Source organism: Aythya ferina (assembly GCF_964211825.1).
Source record: "Aythya ferina genome assembly, chromosome: 1".
NCBI classification, from domain to species: Eukaryota; Metazoa; Chordata; class Aves; order Anseriformes; family Anatidae; genus Aythya; species Aythya ferina.
The window spans coordinates 95,494,039-95,513,657 of record NC_140296.1 but is presented as its reverse complement, the minus strand read 5'-3'; the positions used below and the strand labels follow the sequence as shown (position 1 = coordinate 95,513,657).

Sequence of the window (19,619 nt, the reverse complement as noted above, 5' to 3'; positions counted from 1 at the left end):
TATCATAGCTCCAAATAGAGCTAATAGAGTAACTAAGGAAGAAAAGTGGAAGATGATGTGGTAGTCAATTTCAGAGATGCCATTTTTTGTAGTGAAATTTATAATATTATGGCTTCTTCCAACGTGGACTGAAAGAAATAACAGAGGACAGACCTTTCCACAACCTTTGGGTTGAGTGGGGCAGTACTGGAGGAAGGAGAAGCAGCTGTGTGGACACAACCTCAGCGGCAGGAGGTGGGAACAGGTGTGTTGTGGAAGTAATGAGGCAGAAAATACTGCTTGTTCACAGCAGGGATCGGCAGCAGGAAGGCAGGAGACGCACAGCCCCCTGTGGTAACGGTGTGAGGGCCTTGTCCTGAGAACAGAGCTGGGACTGTGCAGGGCAGGCGTCCAGGGCAGGGCTGTTTGCCAGGAGCAGAAGGAGAGGACAGGCTGTACAACGTGCGTGGCAGGCTGGGCCTTTGGACAGGGCTTGCATTGTTCAACCATCATTTCGTTTTTTTATTTATTTCTTTTTTAGGCTGCTTCCCTGCTTCTCTCCCACGTCCATTATGTGTGAAGTGTTTTGTTGCTTTCAGGTTCTGGCACGCTTGTTGAGTGTTTAAAATTTAAGGGTTAGGAAAGGGATAAAATAATGACCTGTTCTACTATACAAACCCTTTACACGTGATTTACTGTTTTTGTTTTTACAGCACGTCACTACCATTTTTACTTTGGAATTTATTAGCCAAAGAAAATGCCTGGCAATGTAGTAACTGGAGTGACATGGGACAATAGAGGAATTGGTTTCACAATTGTGAGAGCTCAGTGGGAGCAGTTCCTTGGTAATGCCACGGCTTGCGCAGGATGCAGTCAGGCAGCGGTAGCAAAATTGGGAATGGAAGCTCTGCCTGCTTCCCTATCAGCTGGATATAGACAGCGTGCAAGGCCCCTGGGACTGTCTGAAGGAGAAGTTACAGACATCCAAGTATGCTGATTAATAACGGAGCCGTCACTTCCAAAGGGTTGCTGTTTGGCAGAGCTTTGCTTTGGAAAGCCAGTGACCCTTAAAGGTATGGGGGCAACCAGTAAGGAGTCTGGCCTACTCTAAACCTTTATGACTCTGAAGTGGATTACAGACAGATAATTTCTATCTGAATCTTCTGTGACACTGATGACTGTAGTGTGGACCACACCTTTGTATCCATTATGGTTGCAGTGCAGTGTGTTTGGTTTTTAAAACTGCACTGCAGACATGCCTAGAGAGGTTGAGGTCAGTTTACATAAAAATACGAAAAAATATACCTAGCTTAACAAGTTGTTTCCTTAAAATTTCATTTAAGTGTTTTCCTTTATAAAAAATGAAGATGAAAAGAACTCTAAATTTTATGTCCACAGATAATTTTAATTTAACCCAACACTTAGAGTAGTATGAATCAACATATAGGCAGCACCAGACTTTGAATGTTCCTTTCAGGCTGAAAATGTGTGAAGAAAATTTAGATTGTATATGCCCTTCAGCATTACTTAAAACCTTTAAATGCAGAATATACTTGAAATGCCAGTCTAACATTAGTACAAAACGTTTGTGGCTTTTTGTCTCAAACAATGAAAAAAGCAAAAGGACAATAATAATGTTTTACATTGTTTAAATTTTTCAGTTTTCATTTTTATTGTGTAAAGATTTCATTTGGAGCTGACAAAAAAAGGAACCATCAGACGGACAACATTGTGGTCCTTTAGATTGTCTGTAGATTGCTCCACAAAGTTAGCTACCCATAGCACTTAGACCTGAAAGAATGTACCCAACTACACATTTTCCAGTCATGATTGTTGTCTTTGGTTCCTGCTCACCATGTAGAGTCACAGTTACTCTGTATTCTTAAAATCCTTCCCTTGCTGTCTTCACGTACGCACCCACACTCAGACACCCTGATCTGATGGGTATTGCCTGTTTTGTTTGATTGGAGTTATGCAGTATGTAAGAGGACAAATGGCAGTAGTGGCTCTGTTTTTATTTCTGAATACATTTGTTTACTTCTTGCTAAGGAGATTAAATACTGAAAACAAGCAACTTGTTAAATTTCCCTCAGTAAATAATAAGAAAGCTGTATATTTTCATTGTAGAAATTTAAGACTTTAAATTGTGAGAGATATTTCTATTAAAAAATCTGATAGGTGATATACCCTTGGAGTAGACTTTTCCAGTATGAACCAAAGAGATTTATGTCAACATCATATGAAGGTTAAAGTGATGTTCATTAGATTGAAAGGCATCCCAGCCATCTCCAGAGGTGATTACATCAGTAAATCTACTGCTTGATCCAGTTCCAAGGGTCAGGAGTTATCATGGGCATTTCTGCATACAACAAATTGATTTATGGCTTTTCCCGATAAAAGTACTGAACAGTAGTACAATAGGCAGGCTTTGAATTAGCATAGCCTCCGATAAAACAAACAAACAAACAAAAAACATTCAGAGTTATTTTTTACATGATTTAAACAACCAGCAGGTTTGTAAGCACCAGAGCTAAGGAGGTGGGTTGGTCTGGAGTCTGGTTGATTTTGGTGCACGCTCTGATCAAAACTCACCACCAGGCTGAGCACTTCTGTCGCCTTATCAGGAGACTTGTGCCTGCCTGTAGCTTATCTGACACAGCCGCTGCTGCCACAACAGGAACCCCGGGGGATCTCTTTCCTCTGCCTGCCCATTTCTTTTAAATTCCAGAAGACCTCTGTCTTGTGGCCAAAATGGCAAATGGGTTCAAAAGTTGGGTAGAAATCTTAATGAAATGAACGTAGTTGCCTACCCACATGCAACTGGTGCAGCCAAGTAAGACAAATTTGCAGGGGAAAAAGAACTTTTAAAATGATAGCAAACCCTCAGAAGCTAATTTTAAAATATTCTAAGTGACACGCTGTATTCTGGGACAGAAATGTCATGTGTTAAGAACATCATCAAAAATATGAGTTCTTTGCTCAGTCAGGCACATATTCAGAAGCACTGAATTTCATTACCAGGAATGAAGCTACACTAAGTTTGAAAGTTTGAAAGGTACAAAAAAATAAAATTGAGAAATTGAAGCTTAAATTGATGGCATTGTCATTTAAAAAGACAAGCTATGTTGATGCCCATGGTACTGAATGTATCTACTGCCATCTATATCAAAGGAAAACTGTTGTATTCAAATGACCAACAAGTTAGTTTATTGGATTGGGAGGGTGCCTCAAATGAGTTTAGAACTTGCTTTTGCATACACTCTACTACCACCCCATTTCTGATAATGTATTGAGAAACTGTAGCAGATCTGTAATAATGCTGTAGATCACTGCAATATATTTTAGTGTTTTGTCAAGTCACGCCTTTATCTGTGGTTATGCAGTGCTTCATGCATACATACCAACCATAGCACTGTCAGCAGATGCTTACTTCCCAAATGGATGGAATGTGCAATTGCCACATGGGCTGTATCAAAGCTTGTGAACAATTGCCAAGATTTTAGTGAGATAACGCATGGCCAGCAGTGCTTTAAACCTTTTAGCTTTGAAGAGATGGTGATGTACACAATCGGGGATTAAAAGCACACATGGAAGCTTTCCTGCCACCACACCTTGCTTCCATTCTTCTAGCATGTGCACGAAGCAGTCTCATGAACTGCCCTTAGATGTTGCTTTTATTTGCTAGATGAACATGTCAAATTATACTACTAAAATCGAGGAAGAGGAAAGGCAGGTGGTCTGAAGAAAATTTGAGAGTGCATTAACATGAAATTTACTGGAGATCATTGCTGAAACAGTATCATAATCTTAAAAGCCACAAATGCTATTCTATCTGGAGTAACTGAGCAGGCAGGTGGATGTTCCTTGAAATTTTCAACTACTTTAACTGCCAGGATTACATTCCGTCTCGACACACATGCGCACGGAGGTTAAATAGTATATATAAACACATATAACACACAGCATATAAATCCTTGTCTGGCAGGATCACGTGATTTATTTTCCATAGGTATTATGCCAGTTTATTTTTTCACCGTGAGTACTAGAAGCCGTGCATATCGACTTTCTTTTGAGCCTTTTGAAAAGGCAGCGGGCAGAGGTCCGAGCTGCCCCCTCCCCGCCTCACACCGCCACCAACCGCCATTTTGGGAGCGCCTCCCCCCCGGAGCGCTGGAAGAAGGGGAGACGCTGGGATGTACCATTCCCCTCACCGGGGGGGGGACAGGGGAGGAGATAACCCTCTGTAGCGCTCACCGACCCACGCAGCAGGCAGTCTTCCCCAGTGAATTAAAAGCGAGTAGAGACAAAAGCTGCCTCCGTGTGTCGAGGGCCACCCGGAGCCCTCCCACACCCATCTACCACCACATCCCCCCCGTGCTCCATTCAATGGTATCTCCCGGGCTTCCGAAGCGGGCGGGGCCGGGCGGTTCCCCCGCGTTGCCATAGGGACTGCGTGGCCCCGCCCCCCGGCCGCCCGGGACACGTCGCGCCAGGACCGCGCCGCGCCCGCACCGCGGGACCCCAGGTAGCGGCGTGGCGGGAACGGCTCGTGGGGAGGGGGCGCGGGGGGTGCGTCGCGCGGCGGCCGCCATTACGTGACGGGGGCCGTTGGCGGCCCGGCTTCGCGCGGGGGTCGCGTTGTCCCCCGGGTTTGGGGAGACGCTACCTGTCAGCGACCTGCTGCTTTAAAAAATAAACCTTCCATCATCTGTGGGGCATGGGCATGGTTGGGTTTTCCAAAGCTTGCTGGTGTGCGTCCAGTCACCCAGCCCATCGCTGCTGCTGGGGATGGCAGCCTGCCGCCGTGCTGCCCTTTTGTCAGAGCCAAGTGTCCAAATAAATTCTTTTCCCCCCAGTTGAAGTCTTACCATTATTATTTTTTTCCCTCTTGAGCAGTACCTTCTGTTTTACCCTCAAGCTCAATCTAGACTCTATTCAATAGACCAGGTTTTAATGCTCTGAGAATGCTTCAGGCGCGACTATCACAGAATATTTAGATCATCCTTAAGTGCTGTCGATAATGGGATTGATTCCTCTTCAGTTAGTCGATCCCTGCCTTTATTTACCATTAAGAAATGGAGAAACTGGATGTGTTTTGGCAGCAAAGTGGCTGCAGGATTCTGAATGGTCTGGGCAGACGCGTTATTTATGAAGCTGGAGGTACTCCTGGCTTGCACGGAGCTTCTGCAGTGCTTCCTAGCTCCTGCTTGCTTTTAGGCAGCAAGAACGCAGTCCAATGGTTAAGGTGCTTACAAGAGCAGAGGGAAATAGGTTTTGTTTGTTTTTGTAATCTCCCTGCTGCGAGAAGTAGTGCATACATCCTGGTGAAAACAGAAGCTTTTAAAATCTTTACCGTGGTGGGGAAAGAAAAAAAAAAAAAGGCAGCACATGGTCTTCGTAGCATTGCTATAATAATATATATATATATATATATATATATATAATTATTTTTTTTTTATAGAGGTGGTTTTAGGTTGGACAATGTGAATTGGATGTATTAGCAATGACAGAACCCTACTATCAGGGCACTATCAAAGGTAAAACCTGCCTTTAAAATCATGTGCATCAGCTGGCATTTTTCTGTTTCTGAGAGTTTGCTACCAAAATGTTATCTCAATGCAGTTATTGTTGTTTGTTAAAGTTTAAGGACAATACACAGTTGCTCATTTTTTTTTGTTGTTGTTTTATGTTTGTTGTTGTGTTTTTTTTTAAGGGTGTAGATTACTCAGACTTATTTCTGTGACCTATCAGTAGGGAACTGAATGAAGATACCTTTCAGAAACATAAAATGTTTCTGAATAGGACTTCATTTACTTTTCTGTCAGTGATATAGCACGGGTGGACCTAAGCCTACCATCCTTAAACCTAAGCATTTGTCTAAGAGATTATTGCGATATTGTCTGTCAGGAGAACTGCTGTCATGGCTAACATAGGAGTGCAGATATGATTTATAGTATGTAAAATGCAACCAGGCCCATTTCCTTTTGTTCTAAACCAGGTTTCGTTTGCTTTATTTATTTTTTTAACCTAAATGCATTACAGAATATGAAGAAATCAGGCCTGTAAAACTCGTTTTTTCACTCTGTAAAAGCATGTGAATACATTTTGGTGAGCTATAGGAAGACCTGAGCGCATGGCTTGACAGTCCTGCACAACACCTCAAATTTTACATCGGCTGCTGACGAGTAGAGATGCTGAGTTCTGAGGGATCCTTCTGCTATGAGCCAGGAGGCCCCTGAAAATTCATATTTGGATATGAGATGTTTCACGTTCCACTGCTACAGTTAATGTTTCAAAACACTGCCCAGATAAGTTATGAAAGCTATGTATGTCTCCCTAACCGCTTCTCAGCCTGTTTACAATGAGACTTTTATACTTTCCTTTCCTTTTTTTTTATTGTGTGACAGTTCCACGTGCATGGAAGGAAAAAAACATGTTTCATAAATAGAAAAATGTGACTGCAAAACCACAAAAACAGGCAGTGGAGAGTTGAAGTCATGCTTGTAAAATGCTTTTTGGCTTCATGTTGCAACTTGATCAGATGACCAGTTCGTTGCAATCTGTCAGTGTTTCTATTTATCTATTGTTATCTTACGATTATTTTTGGTTTGACAGATCTTAAGTTTCCTTTTCCTCTTTGTAACTATGTACATATTTTAGTTTACCAGGAAATTTCACCTTGATATGAGAACTGAAGATGGATCCAGAAGAGCAGGAGTTACTTGGCGATTATAGATACAGAAATTATTCTTCAGCAATTGAGAAAGCTTTGAGAAACTTTGAATCATCAAGTGAATGGGCAGATCTTATATCTTCCCTTGGCAAACTCAACAAGGTATGGTGTTACAGGAATCTTTTTTCATTGATTTATTGTCTTTGTATTGTTATTAAATTTTCTGTAACTTACAGTACATAGCAAAATTGAAAAATCATTCAAGAAATACTCTTTCATATAGGAAGGGGTAATGGAAGCCACTGAATCAGAATCTTTTATATGAATATGAGAAAATCTGGTAAAATCAGCATAGGTTTCATTTGAATGGTGTTTGTTTCCTTTATACAGTTTAAGCCTAATTTAGATTTTACCTTAAAAAAATCTTCAGGATGTTGGTTAAATTAGAGCAGTCTAGAGCAGATAAGTAATGCTTTATGTAGGACAAAAGCTCAAAGATTTTAGCATAGCTTCTGAGTCAAAATTCATATTTAAAGATCACGCTTAGTTGACCACATCATTGTATTTGGGGAAATAACTGATTTGCTGGTGCGTTTTGTATGACCATGGAAAATATGGCTGGATACAGGGAGAAAGAAAAAGACTTGTACAGGAAAACGCCTAGGAAGTGTGTCTTCTCTTGCCAAGGAATGAGGTGTATGTTATTTGTGTCCCATTTGGTCTATTTTAACATAACGCTTGTCGTGAGTGTACACGGAGCAAGAGTAGTTGCGTCATCAAGTAAACAGGGATGGGAGGAGACAACTTGCAGAATTCATAAGGCAGCATCTGTTGTTAGAACAGATGCCCCACATGATTTTGCTGTTGTTGCTAAACCTTAATTTTACAGTTTTCAAAGGGGAGGAGAGTCCAAATCGAAGGTTTTTTAAAGGGCAAGCCAAGTTCTTCCCTCTTTGTGGAGAGAAGCTGGATTTGCTGTCAATAGGAGTAATGTTTCTGCCTTCACTGTTTCTGCCTTCACTCTGTGATTCCCGCTGAGGCCTTCAGAATGCTTCTCTGGAAAGGGAAAATCAGACTTAGGGTTAGAGATTACATACCTAAGTCAAGAATTCGGCTTCGACCTTTTATCATGACTTAGGTAAATACACTGCAACTGATTAACACCGATCCAAAACTCTTATGCAGGTACAGAATTGCCAAAACACATAGCAGCACAGCAGAAGCCAAGCAAGAAGGCTTTTAGCTGTTACATCAGTCCATCTGCTGTGGTATTTTGTGGACTTAATCGTCTTAGGAGCATAAGAGTTGGTAGAGCAATCAGCCCCAGTGTTCATCTGCTTCTGCCTGTTATCTGAAAATAGGGATGACAACAGATAAGTCAGGGGAATGTGCCACCAGAAGGAAGATTGTGAAATAAGGCGTCGATAGCTATTCTCTTAAATTCTATGATTGCTTGATCTATTATGATCTAAAACATAAATATTGTTGGTGAGTTCTGTTTGTAGAGGGTTCTAACGTAAAGAGCCTAATTTCATCTGCAGTTGGTTTCTTATAACCCAAAAATGAATGAGCAGTGAGAAAGTGGGGAGGAGGAAGTAGACTATCATTATTTTAGTGATAAAAATGTCTTTAAAAACATTTTTTAACGCTGCATGTGAACCTGGGTGTCAGTAACCGGAGAGCAGTGATGCCTATTGCTAAGCAAACATGAAAATGGAAAGCGAGAGAGTGAAGAGGAGTAAGTCGAGGAGTTCTGGGAGGACTTTTCATGCTTTTATAAGCATAAGCTTTATAAGGATCTTTGTATTGCCGACTTTAATTGTGGGTGTTTTTGCTTATGTACTTGTAATATTTTCTGAGGCTTTTTCTCCTATAGGTAGGCTTCAACAGTTACTTTGTTCTATTGAGTCTCACAAGCAGACATCCACATCCCAGTTACTGTCATAGAAGTTCAGTAGAATCACTCTTTCAATGCAAGGGCTGGAAGAATCAGTGCGGTCTCTTCCTACTTAAAGGTGAGGGTAAAGAACGGAGGGAGCAGATCCAGATGCTTTTGGCCACGACTAAAAAAGTGATCTTGGAGCTCCTGATGCTGTTACTTTCGGTGAACAGAGACGGCCGTGGTACTGTTTTCTGTTACCTATTTAGCCTTGCCTACTAAGGTTAAACTAAAGGTTCTTTTCGCAGCTTCTCTGTTGCTTCTCTCAATCAAAATTCTGTTTCATGATGACTTTTAGAACCACAGAAGCAGCAGAGAAACTGGTCAGCTTCAGTCTGAATGATCAGCCAGAGCGGTCAGTTCGTAGATCTCTCAAAAGATTGTGTTTTGCCATTTGAGAGAGATGAACCTTATCTAACTTTGTCTATCTCTGCTGTGGACAGCTTTACTTTGAATCATTGGCAGGCAGGGAGAGAAAGAAAGGTTTTTAGTTAGTTGTGACTCACCTCTTGCTCTTTAAAGTAGGCCAGATGAGTCCTGTCCTAAAACTGCCTGTGTTCCTCACTGACTCTATAGGGAACCTGAGGTGAATTACTGCAGTTTTGCACGTGTTTTTTAGCTGACCTAGACATTTAGGGTTATATCAGGTGAATCTCCCCTGCAGCATTTGAACAGAATTGCAGGTACCAAGTGTAAGCCTGAATGAAAGTCGGAGGGAAACTTCTTTTAACAAAAGCTAGCATTGGTGAAAGTTGCTATCTTACTTAAGCTACACTCTGAGCTTGTAGGGGAGAGTTTTGGTTTTAAATTTGTATAGTGTGTGTTATCCCACATTATGGTGATGAGTCCTATCTCTAGTTACATAAACAACTCCTTTAGTAGCTGCAGCCTAAGCTACTTCATGCTTCAAGAGTGGGGTTATTCTCTTCTCATTACTATTCATGGATACAGCTTCGAACTATTCTTTTATTATTATTTTTGCAAATTTGCATATGTTTGGAAAACACTGTTTTGTGGTTAAGGTTTTCAGATCTTCAGCACAGATTGCTGCATCCACAATTGTTTTAGAGCTAAATGGGATTGTGCTGTTGTGGATTTTGCTGGCTTGTTCCAACGTTGTAATAGGATACAACTGTATACAGCTCTGCAAAATCTCTTTGATAGAAGAAATTTCTAGGGCTTTTCTTTCTTTTTCCCTAACCTAGAAATAGGTGGTAGCTCAACATATGCAGGCCTGCCTGTGAAAGAGATGCTTTTAATTTTTATTATTATTTTTTTTAATATCCAAAATGCTTGTAGCTCTATTCTGAATTCAAACAGAGTAGAGGGAAAGGGGGAAGAAACTACAAAAACCATTGCTGCTACACAAGTGTTATTTCAGTAGTAATGTTTAATCCTACAATATGTCTGTTCTTGAGGGGAGGGAAGAAAAGGATTCTTCTGAAATGCAGAGCCTGTGAGCACAGCCATTAATTACACCAGTTACTTCATATGAGGAGTGTGACTGCCGTGCCTTTATGACAGCCGTTGGCTGAGCTGCAAACACGAGCACCACTTGCCTTCTGTTGAAGACAAGCCTTGTATCTTCAAGAAAGGAAGCTTTGCCTTGTAATAGCTTTATGAAACTTCACACCCAGTGCACAAACACAGTGTGCGGGACTGGGGATATGTCTTTTTTTTTTCTTCTTTTGATATAACTCCAGCTCCCAGTTTAGTTTCCTCACTACAGTCTTTGAACTTCACACTGCTATTTTAGTAGAAGCTGGAGCTCTGTTTAGATTTTTTTTTTTTTCATACTTATTTGGAATATGGATCAGTGGAAAATGGAATCATAGGCTCTCCTTTATCCCCTCCCAACTAGTGTTGACTTAAGAGTATCTCCTGATTGAAGATAATCTTACAGATGGATGTACATGCTGCATTTTTCTAGAATTCTAGTTAGGTGAATAGAAATATTTACTTGATTTGCTTATTTATTTTATGTCTAGACAAATTGAGCAAACTGATCTCTAGTGGTTCTATAAAGCAGTGCAGGTTTTCTTAAAACAGTAAACATGGATACAAAAATACTCCTGTTTGTGTATGTGTGCCTGCGTTTGTTTAGTGCTTTAGGTCATGTGTATACACTGTCACAAAGAGTAAATAGTCTTTCCTTTCTATCCTTTATATCTCATGTTCAAAGAAACTATAAGCATGCTTATGCATTAGAAAATCTTATGTGTGCATAATATATTCTCTGGTCAGCCATAAAGAAAAAGAACCTTGAAAAAGTTGCAATCTGGATATGCACATGGACACAAGTCATTGTTTTGTATGTCTCATTCTGTTCAGTACGCCAGGAAAAAAATCCTTATTTTAAAAGCCAGTGGGAGGTCAAATGCTTCTTGGTTTTCTGGGATTGTTGGTTTCTCACTGATCTATGAAAACCAAACCCTGTGATGATCTTACTTTGTGTGGAGTGCTTGCTGACAGTCCAGGCTTCTCCAGCCAACTCTTAGTAGGAGTGCCAGTGACATCTAACACTTCTGCCATCATAACTGCTAACGTGGAAGGCAGTTGGAGAAAAGGAGAAAAAAGTGGGTGGGCTTCAGCCCATATGTAGCTGAATACCATCAAATCAAGCTCACAAGAATCGAAAGAATGGGTGAATGGTACACGTCAGTTCCCAAGCCCGTGAGGAGAGCTATCCATCTGCTGTTTTCTACCTAGATAATATTAAATTTTGCCTGGTAGAATATTAAGATGGTATTTGTTCGATCTTAAGGTCGGGGAGAAAATATTTACCACTAGCATATTTTTTGTAATTACCTTATTTTGTATATACAGAGGGTGTGGGCAAATATATACCAACCAATATAAACAGAATGTTTCAAAGTCCAGCTTTCAACCTGGTTTTGAAGTTGCTGCAAGACAACAACATATTAAGTATTCTTTTCTCCCTCTCAAGTATGAAGATAATTCCACAAATATAACTTGTTTCAATTTCATGTGTGAAATTCTGCTGTATTCTTCAATTCTAGTTTTTAATACCTATTAAAATGCAGATCTCCTTGTGGAGAAGAAGGGAAATGAATTGGCTCCGAATGGCATTTGTACTGTATGTATTTCAGAGTGGTGTGACGTTTCTTTCTGTTTTACTGTAGTTACAGACTCACAGCCTCTCTCTTCTTGAATGAAGTGTATTTACTAGAAATTCTTCCGTAACGACTGGTCTCTCAGCATAGGCAGGGCGGCAAATGGGAGATAAAATGCAATGGTAGTGTCGTGGATTCTAACTTCTCATGGCCATCTACTGCAAAGTCTTAAATGATACACTGCACACACTTGTCAATATGATGGGTTCTGTCTCTTACTGCTGATACTCATATACTCATGCTGATACTCATCTTACTGATATGAGTATTCAGGATTCAGTGTTCAAATGAATGCTGTGGTCATTGCTGAACTATTTTTTTAATTGAGTTTAATTGAGTTTAGCTTATTTGTCCATTGGTTTTTCAAAACCTTTTTTCAGGCATGGTAGATGAACATCGAGTTTAAAGCAGCTGCACAGAATAAAACTGTGGCTTACCCTTTGGGAGAGTCAAGAGTTTGCCTAATCCTGAAAACATCCCAAATTCCGACCTGCAGTAAAACACTTGTTTGCCTTAGCAGATGGTGATCAAAGGCTGAAGTAGCATTTACTTGCTACCTCTTTATTTAATCATCTCTTTCTCAATTGCAGAAGCACATTTAATTACCCTGCTGAAATGCATGCATCATTTGAGGAAAAGTGTAATCTTTCCAAAGAGAAGTGATACAGCTTGTTTTTCCTGAGACCTGGCCTGTCTGCAATACTTAATTATTTCCTATCCTGAAGTTTTTTTTACTTACACATCTGTACAGTGGCTATAGTTACTAAAGCTTACTGAATATAGCCACACAGGATTATAAGTAACATCAAAGATGCTATTGTCCCATCTAACCATGCCTGCATTGGTGGAAGGGTTGTTTATTTCAGCTATAAGTGAAATGTTGATTTATGAGGAAAGACGGTTATTTAATTCTTATGTTATTGCCAGACTCCTCTTGTCACTTCCCCGCTATTATTGGAGATAGGGTAAGGGAACACTGTCCCTGTCCCCTCATTTGACTTCCAGTTCCAGTTTCTAGGGACAGCAAGACCAGACTTTTCTCTGTTATTCATGACTAATTTATACGGAAACTCAATTGCTGGTTAAGTGTAACAAACTGCATTTATGGGAGAAAACTCTTGAATATGTTATTTAGTTCTCAGTTTGCTAATAGAAAACCTTTGAAATACATTTATATTATATATCATCTTTAATGTTACAGCTGTTCATTCTAATCTCCTTTCTGCCACAGGCTCTTCAGAGTAACCTGAAGTATTCTCTGTTGCCAAGGCGTCTGATCATCAGTAAAAGATTATCTCAGTGTTTGCATCCAGCACTACCTAGTGGAGTACATTTAAAGGCACTAGAAACTTATGAAATAATCTTTAAAATAATTGGGACAAAATGGCTTGCCAAGGACTTATTCTTGTACAGGTAAGCTTCTCTGTAAAGGCTTATGCATTTCACAGCCTCTTTTAATTGACTAAATTAAATTTTTATTCTTTTTTTTTTTTTTTAATAGCTCTGGTTTGTTTCCTCTTCTGGCAAATGCAGCAATGTCAGTGAGGCCTGTTCTTCTTGGTTTATATGAGAAATATTTTCTTCCTCTCCAAAAGTCCCTCCTGCCTGGTCTTCAAGCCTTTGTAATTGGACTGCTGCCTGGACTGGAAGAAGGGTCAGAAATTTATGACAGGTGAGAACTAACATTAATTTAAAAGTAATACACAGTGTTTTGCTTTCTTAGGGAATTCTCAAGGAATTTCTTTTGGCTATCAATGTAAAGAGGTTTGATAAAGGGCTTCTAAGGGTCGAAGAATGAGGAGTCCTTGAAAGATGCAATGAATAGCATTAAAAACCCTTTCCCCTTCTGTTTTCATGTCAGGAGGAGGAAAGGACAGAAGAGGAAAAGGAGGGCTAAAAATAGATGTGTTGAGAGAAGAGAATGAAAAAGCATTTTTAAAAACTCTTCCAAACTCCTGAATAATTAACCTGACTCTCCAAACCACTGCTCTGTGGGAAATTCTATTTAAATGTTGTAACATGAGAGAGCACCTGAATTGTATCTTCTTTTCAGTCTTCCTATAGTAGATACTTACCCTCAGGTTCTGAAAACATAAGCAACCCTTCCAGGATCTGTTGAGGAAAAAATAATCTCACTTATTCCCAGGTGCCCCTGGCAGTAATGACAATGACATTTGGTATGATAAAGTCAGGATCAATAAGCGTGCTGAGAAGAGCACCCATTTGTGTAATGGTTTTATTTCAGTTACAGGAGCTGTTTTGTAAGATCTTATAAGAGTTCAACTACTGTAGGTTTCATTCAGATATTTCTTTGCTTAAACAGTCACTAAACATTGCATTTGTTTATGTTTATGTGCAATGTCACTAAACATTGCACTTCCTTCTGTGTTTCCAATCTGGATGTGTTGGCTGCTCTCTGCCCTTTTTGAATGGTAAACTACATACACTACGGTTGATAAAACAGTTCTACATCTAATACTTCCTCTTAGAAACAATTTTTAAACTGAAGACTTGTATCAGTCGCTGGAGCAGCTAAGAATAGATGGCATGTGTTCTCAGCTTGGTGAATAGCATTCAGTTGGCAACTCCAGATCTGTGGACACGTGTATACCTCTTATACATCTGCTGTAGAAAGATAAATTTTAGTATGTGCTTTTTGTCAGGCAGGCTTATGAGACACAGTGATGATATATAGTTTTCCTCATTCCAGTAGCACTGGTTGTTGAGGACGTGGGAAGAAAGGGAATCTGCTGGAACTAAATTTTCTATCCATCTCGAGCCTTTAAAGGAGTTTCAGCTCATTTTGAAACTGACATTATGAATTAGTACTAATACATCTCCTGCTGTTCCTAAAAGTGGTAGAAGTACTAGCTCAGGTTGTGCTTCAGACTAGACACTTCCCTTCTAATGCTTAAACATACACACATACATGGAAAAGAAAAAATGGCTTGAAGGCTACTTTTTATAAAGAAATGGGTAGAGGTTTGGGATGACTTTTTGTTTTTCCTCTTCTGTACTGGACTTCTCCCTTTTCACTTCTACATTCCTCATGTGAGATTTCGACACCAGAGTACTGACGCAGTTGCCAAAGCAGAGAATGTGCCTTTTAGTCATAGGACCTCTGACATGATTGCCATTCAGTGTACCAGTTCTATGTGCAATAACTGACAGTGTCACTTTATCTCATGTTTTTGTTCATTCAAGACTTAAAAGTTGAGCCCATCAATTTGTAAGCATGAATATATGGGATATCTTCCAATTTCCAGGCTGATAAAATTGGCTTTCCAAGTCTACCGTTAGCTTAAAGTACTTCCAGTTCAGCATTACATATGTTAAATATTGTGCAATCAGAGCTGCTGCCATAATTTCTTCAGAGCTTACTGTTTGCAGATGATTACTGTAGAAGTTTCCAAAGTATGCAGAGAAACTTTGTTTCAGTGAGTAGCACAGTGACAAAGTATTTGAGGCTAGCATTTTTGTTTGTTTGTTTTTTGTTCATTCAATCAGATGCTGGCCGTCTTCATGTAAAACGCGCAATACTGATAATACAAAGAGGATGAAAATAAATAAATGTTGTGACCTAGAATACTAGCTTTGTGTAGAATTGCCTTTGTGTGGTATAAAACTGTACTAACAAATCTGTTACTTCATGTCAAATATATTTCTGTACAGAACAGATGCTTTGCTTGTGAAGCTCTCCTTATTAATGGGCAAAGAAGTTTTCTATGGAGCACTCTGGGGCAGCGTTCTGGTCAGCCCGTCCATCAGGCTGCCTGCTTCTCTTTTTGTTGTCAGTCATATCAACAGAGAGCTGTCCGGTAAACAGCAGAAGTACATGCTTGGCACTGATTATAAGCTCACAGTAAGTTCATCACGCTCCTTGTGGAACAGTCTTATCTACCAAAATGCCAGCATACTAGCAGGTTGTGCCTTCTCTGTGTTGTATTAGAATGACACACTCTTAAGAGTCAGAGAAAAAAGGCTGAAAGGTCTACACTTCAGAATTGCTTGATACGATTTCTTCATGTGAACATTGTGTCTGAAATGTACCTGAGAATCTCCCATACAGATTTTGTTTACTCTGCAGAATGCAAATCTACTGAAGTTTCTGTACTTTTTGATAATCAGTACTGTATAAGGCCTTAAAAGACTGACTCTGTTTCAAATCAGAAGATAAATGTACTACATTACATATAAAGATACATCTACTTGTTCTGAATTATATCTGAGGCAAAATTCTGAATACCTTATATACAATTTATAATGTGGATTTCTCAAGTGTTTACAATCTAGAAGACAATTCTGAAATTTAGTATCTTTTTATTCAGTAAAATAGAAAACTTCAATAGCTAGTAATTTATTTTCATGATACAATTACTATAATGCTACCTTATGTAATTAATACCTGCATTTTGTGAGACTGGTAGCTAGTGATACCACATTGTGACATTCTGTATTGTTCCAAAACCAAGTATTTTGTAAGCATTAATAATATTTTGACAACATTCCACAAAACGCTTCTTGGGGGATGGGAAGTAAATGTGTAATGTATCCTCTTATTTAAAACAATATTGTTCAATATTTGTAAATAAGATTTGTAAAAAAAAAAAATGTTTTTGCTTTATTTTTCTTCTTGTGGTTATTTGCAGTGATTGTACATTAAATATTATCATGAAGTAAAACACCATTGTGCTTTCTTTTCCTTTTACAGATGAAGTCTTTGTGCGTATCAGTACTGGATTCAAATGTTCTTGTGCAAAGAAACACTCTGGAAGTGATTCTCTTCTTCTTCCCATTTTATACAGCTTTGGTAAGAAGACTATTTTAATATTGTCACATGTGCATTTTGTGCAGAAAAGTATCTTCTTTGGAACCAATCCAGCTGTTATTACCAAATGGCTGAATTTTGTCTGACTTTCTAAATCAGTAAACAGATTTTGCAGTTTTTTGCTCCTCTGTCAATTTTAATAGGAGCAGAGAGACCTCTGTTACTCAGACCCCTTACAGCTAACTCAGTTTTACATCATCAGACTGCTTCAAATGAAGCTGTGCTTTGATGGTGAAAGTTGGGATAACTGGAAGGTGTTTGAAGTATTCAGGCCTGAGAAGCTGCACAGAGAAAAAATGAGCATTTGGGTTTGTCTGTACTAAAGTAAGATACTTCTGTGAAAGGCGAGAAAAACAAATGCTGCTTGAAACATTAGCTATTCCCCATCGTTTCCTAACTCACCTAGTAGTATAGTCAGTATTTTGAAGGTACCAAGTAATTTTAAGTCTAAGAAATAACATAATGAAGTCTTCAGTATTTTTAGCTTAACCATGGCTCTGTGCTATAAATATGAAAGTGGTCACACGACTGTCAGATTGCCTTTCCTGAATTTTTTAGTATACAAAATACTGTGTTGTTGATGTTTTTTTCCAAAAACACTAATCTTACCAATTTAAAAAGCAGCAACAACAATGACACCTCATTACAACTTTGACTTGTTTCAGTGTTCATAAACAGCTAAGCTATCTTTATTTTTCATCCTAGGACTGTGATGAAAGCGCTGTTCTGCTGCGCAGGTCTGATTTAGTCCATATTCTGTCAGCAGCTACACAGACATTGCTGAGGAGAGACATGTCACTCAACAGAAGATTATACGCATGGTTGCTAGGTACTGCACAATATACTGCACTATTTAGTGTTCTCAATACCTAAGAAAACTGTTTGGATGGTTAAAATGTAACATGCAATTTCAGCAGCTAATGGAAGATGATAAAATAAAATGTTGTTTAGCTTCCATTTATGAAGTACCTGTTTGCCAAATGAATGCTTGGTTTTATTGAACAGATTTTCTCTTCAGAGTTGAATTCATTTCACTGCCCTGAATCACCGGGTATCTGATGAGTTATTTCTGGCCCCTTCCACAGTTCACTCAGGAGTAGTTCGGTGCTCTGCGGAGTAGGGTACTATTTTAAACTAGTCTATTAAAGATTCCTTTGTAGGCTTAATTGTCAAAGAAGGAGTTGTGAAAGAGCTGTTGCTTCTCCTCCTTTTAAATGCCAGAGGTGACTAAAAGTGTTACAACGAGTTCTAGCTGTGTAGTTAGTTGCTTGATGGCTGCCCTTGATGACCCATGTCTGGACCTGACTTTGGTTTTGATTTTAAGTTCAAAGTTCAGTATAGCACATTTGGATGCCTCAAACTGTGTTATGGGGGCTCTCCTTGGGCAGCACATGAGTTGCTTTCAAGCAAAATGTTAAAATTACAAATGTAAAAAATGCAGTGTTAATTTCAGTACTTGTATAGACGATATGTGTGTAGTGTTCTGTGGTGTATGTAGTTGACTGTAATGCAGTGTTTCTCTGTACCTGTGATGCCTCTGTTTATCTTGTAGGCTCTGATATTAAAGGGGGTACTTTCGCTCCAGACTCAACATCTTCTGAAGACCATGCTATTTATTTTTTTGGAAAATACTCTAAAGATCTTTTAGTTGAGGTTGGTGGTCAGTCTATACAGATATTTTTTTGACCTTTTTAATTTTCAAACTGTGTTTAAAATTGTTAGCTGTGCCACCTGGCTTGTCCTTCAAAGCTTTCTATCTCTGAATATAGCGTCCTCTTAGTGGTTACATTTTCGTCTATCTGAGTGCTTGCTGTGCTTTATTTGTCCCAATATTATATGTCCTTACAAATACAAATGGAATCTAATGAAACCAAAGGGTAGCATCTTTGATGAACTACCTGAATTATTTAAACGTGCTTCCCTGAATAAGATCAGATCTTGAGTGTTCATGATTGGAAGATGTCATTGATTTGTCTACCCTATAGGGAAAACTGAAATTCGACCGTAGTTGGTGCTGTACAAAATCAAACTTAAGAAGACTTCAGCGCTTAATAAAATGGTAATCTCTCTTCTACATATAATGTTGTGATGTTTTCTTTTTCCTAGAGTTTGGCTGAAATTTTACATCAGAAATTCTCAGAGTCTGATACAGAGGAACAGCATCAAGCCTATTTGAAACCTTTCCGCATCCTAATCAGTCTCCTTGATAAACCTGAAATAGGTAATGTTACTTGTCATGTCCGTCCTGACTGCTAAAATCTGTTACGAGTTGGTGTTCATCAGCTTTGGAAGTAGGACTCCAGACAACACCCTGCAGAATTCTTCTGAATTTTGAGTTTGTGTGTGTTGTGCATTACTGTGCAGGGGGACTGTCTTACTTGCCTTTGAACTGGTTCAGAACAGTGCTCTGGAGCAAGCACCCTTCAGGTTATCTCTGGCTTTTCTGCAGAGCACTGCACTGTGTAGCCTGGAAGTATTGTAACAAGAACTTTCTGCTGTGCCCAGAACTGCAATCTGAGGGTCCAGTCTAAAAGAACTGCTTCTGCCCTAACCTCAATATTCTGCTCCATTTGTTCCTTGGAGCTTAATCTTTCAAGTTTGATCCATTGGGCATCTTTTTTTTTTTTTCCTTCCCCCCCCCTCTTCCCCCCCCCCCCCCCCCATCTTATAAGAAGGTTTCTACTTAGAAAACTACCAGTACTGTTTCTGGTTTTCCCTGGACTTGTTTCCAGTGCTTGGCTCTGCTTGTGGGCCTTGCTATAGACTTGCATCACTCTGGTGTTGATGTTGTTTTTCCAGACGCTGTAGGCTGCAACTTCATGGTGCTACACCTGCCAAAATGGGCAGTGCCATTTACCTGCAGCTGCTCCACCTGGAAATAACCTGTTAGGGGTGTGGGGAGGTGGGGGTGTAGCTGCTGTGGGAGGTACAGTCTGAGACTTCATGACTGAGCTATGAAGCATTTCCTTCTCTTCCCTGCCTGTCACATGTCGGTGCTGTTGTGTACAAGAAACTCCCTGAGGGTGAGGCCCTGCCAGCCCGCCCTTTAAAGGGCAACTTCTCTTT

At 39.6% G+C, this 19,619-nt stretch overlaps 1 protein-coding gene across 4 annotated transcripts in view; it reads left to right on the top strand.

The window, feature by feature from the left end:
* Nucleotides 1-225: 225 nt before the first annotated feature.
* The window catches only part of DOP1B (DOP1 leucine zipper like protein B), a 49,894-nt gene continuing 30,500 nt past the window's right edge, over nucleotides 226-19,619 (top strand). The window contains exons 1-10 of one of the 4 annotated variants that reach the window (XM_084504216.1): nucleotides 226-244; nucleotides 693-1,052; nucleotides 6,640-6,814; nucleotides 12,957-13,138; nucleotides 13,227-13,397; nucleotides 15,398-15,587; nucleotides 16,437-16,535; nucleotides 17,259-17,382; nucleotides 18,106-18,206; nucleotides 18,660-18,774. In XM_084504216.1, the coding sequence (XP_084360342.1) occupies nucleotides 6,677-6,814; nucleotides 12,957-13,138; nucleotides 13,227-13,397; nucleotides 15,398-15,587; nucleotides 16,437-16,535; nucleotides 17,259-17,382; nucleotides 18,106-18,206; nucleotides 18,660-18,774 (1,120 nt within the window). In that variant the 5' untranslated portion in view covers nucleotides 226-244; nucleotides 693-1,052; nucleotides 6,640-6,676. Of the gene's footprint in view, nucleotides 245-692; nucleotides 1,053-4,312; nucleotides 4,505-6,639; nucleotides 6,815-12,956; nucleotides 13,139-13,226; nucleotides 13,398-15,397; nucleotides 15,588-16,436; nucleotides 16,536-17,258; nucleotides 17,383-18,105; nucleotides 18,207-18,659; nucleotides 18,775-19,619 lie in introns of those variants that run through there. The other 3 variants (XM_084504218.1, XM_084504217.1, XM_084504215.1) reach the window with 3 other exon arrangements.